The following is a 1719-nucleotide window of genomic DNA, read 5'->3' as shown; positions in this document are numbered from 1 at the left end:
ACACATCAATTATTTTCACTTATACCTTAATAATACATCTCAAGATTATAAGTATATATAGCAAAGTATACCTGCCATACATTATTTAGCCTAAAATGTTATCCTATTACAGTTCCCATCATATTAAGTCTTATTTTCAAGTATTTCTGACTATCATCTTTGGTATCATCAGCTGCATCACTTGAGGTCAGAAGCAGATCAACACTTTTGTCCTCATCACAGTCTGGCACATCTGCCTGCGGCCCATTTATTGCACTGTCGGTATAACTAGCATATTCCTGAGCAAAATTACCATTGTCATGTAGACCTGGTATGTCACTTTTTTCGTTTTCTTGGGAAACCAGAGGATGAGTAGGTGTTGGTGTTGACAGTTCATGTACTGGAGCAGTTTGCTGGGTGGGTTGACTCGTACTCAACTTTTGAAACTTCCCAACCTCCATTACATGATATTCATCTGACGAGCTCTGAGCTTCGGCAGGAAGTGCTGAATGTGGCACACTGGAATTCCCGGAAGTTATACTCCTGTTACCCATATTACTTGTGATCCCTGATCCTGAACCATCTGAAAAAGAGAAATAATAAAGAAATCCATAAGCACACACAAATATAGCTAATAGTCATTTTCGAATACTTACTAGTTAAAGATTTTACATGCTGTTATTGACACTGGGCACTCAAAATTCCTTTTCTACTACAAAATACTTTTTTAAGGGGACTGTTTGGGTGTGGCAGAGGATACCATGGTCGAAATGAGTTAATGCAGTTGCATATGTATCATACATACAAACGACAGGACCCAATTTGTTTCCTTTGGGAAAGGGGTGTTACTGAAAATGTCTGATCCAGGATTTTGCTTTCATAAAAAATGTTTGCTCTAGAGATGCCTTTGCTATGTTTTTAGAATTTGTCCAATGTACTTCTATATACCAGATATGAATAAAATTAAAGGGAAATATAGAAAAAATAATGAAAAAAAAAAGACCCCCCCCCCCCAACTGTTAGGAATTCACTTCTTACAGCCTTTGCAATACTTGAAATATGGCTTGTATGTGACTTCCTCAAGTGTTAGCCTTTGCATGTATTATGAAGTTCACAATGTAACTAGTACACAGAAGAACTAAAAAGAATAAAATAAGACGAATGAGCTCCCTTGTCCAGCTGTCTGTTTTTAGCAGACCATTCCCCTCCATCTCTTGATTGTTTCCCACTGTTCATGTTCTTGTAATAAATTTACATCAATTTTGGTCTGTTTTAGTTTCATCACATATTGCTGAATCATTCAAGTGTATTAAGATTAGTATATATGAAAAATATGAAAAAATGGTACAGGATGAATGCTGAATAAGGCAAGTGATCCGTAAAATGTATCGCTAATATATGATTTGCAATCACTTTCCACAATATTGTCATTTAAAGTATCAATTATATGCCAAAATACTACATACATTTAACTAACTTACCTTATGAAATTTTTTTAAAAATGTGGATTTCTGGAAGTGATTACCCCCAAAGGGATAACTTTAAGAACTTTTCTCTAACTCACAGCAGTATGGTCTATAACTGGTAGAAATATTGCCTCACAATCTTTAATGTGTTTCTTTTTATGGATGGAAAATTAGAAACATTTGATTTGGCTTATCAGGAGACAGGGCTCTTCAATTAGGTCTGAAAACTTTTTCGAACACGTCTTTCACACATTTTGAAAATCAAATTTTTTTT

General features: G+C 35.0%; 1 protein-coding gene across 1 annotated transcript in view; it reads right to left on the bottom strand.

Moving 5' to 3' along the window:
* Positions 1-9: 9 nt before the first annotated feature.
* Positions 10-1719, bottom strand: part of LOC119591411 (peroxisomal membrane protein PEX13-like) — a gene marked incomplete in the record, with an annotated part of 11375 nt that continues 9665 nt past the window's right edge. The window contains 1 exon segment of the mRNA XM_037940154.1: positions 10-562. Coding sequence (XP_037796082.1) covers positions 99-562 — 464 coding nt within the window.

This window comes from Penaeus monodon, chromosome 28, assembly GCF_015228065.2.
Source record: "Penaeus monodon isolate SGIC_2016 chromosome 28, NSTDA_Pmon_1, whole genome shotgun sequence".
Lineage (NCBI taxonomy): Eukaryota > Metazoa > Arthropoda > Malacostraca > Decapoda > Penaeidae > Penaeus > Penaeus monodon.
This window is presented reverse-complemented; position numbering and strand designations above follow the sequence as displayed.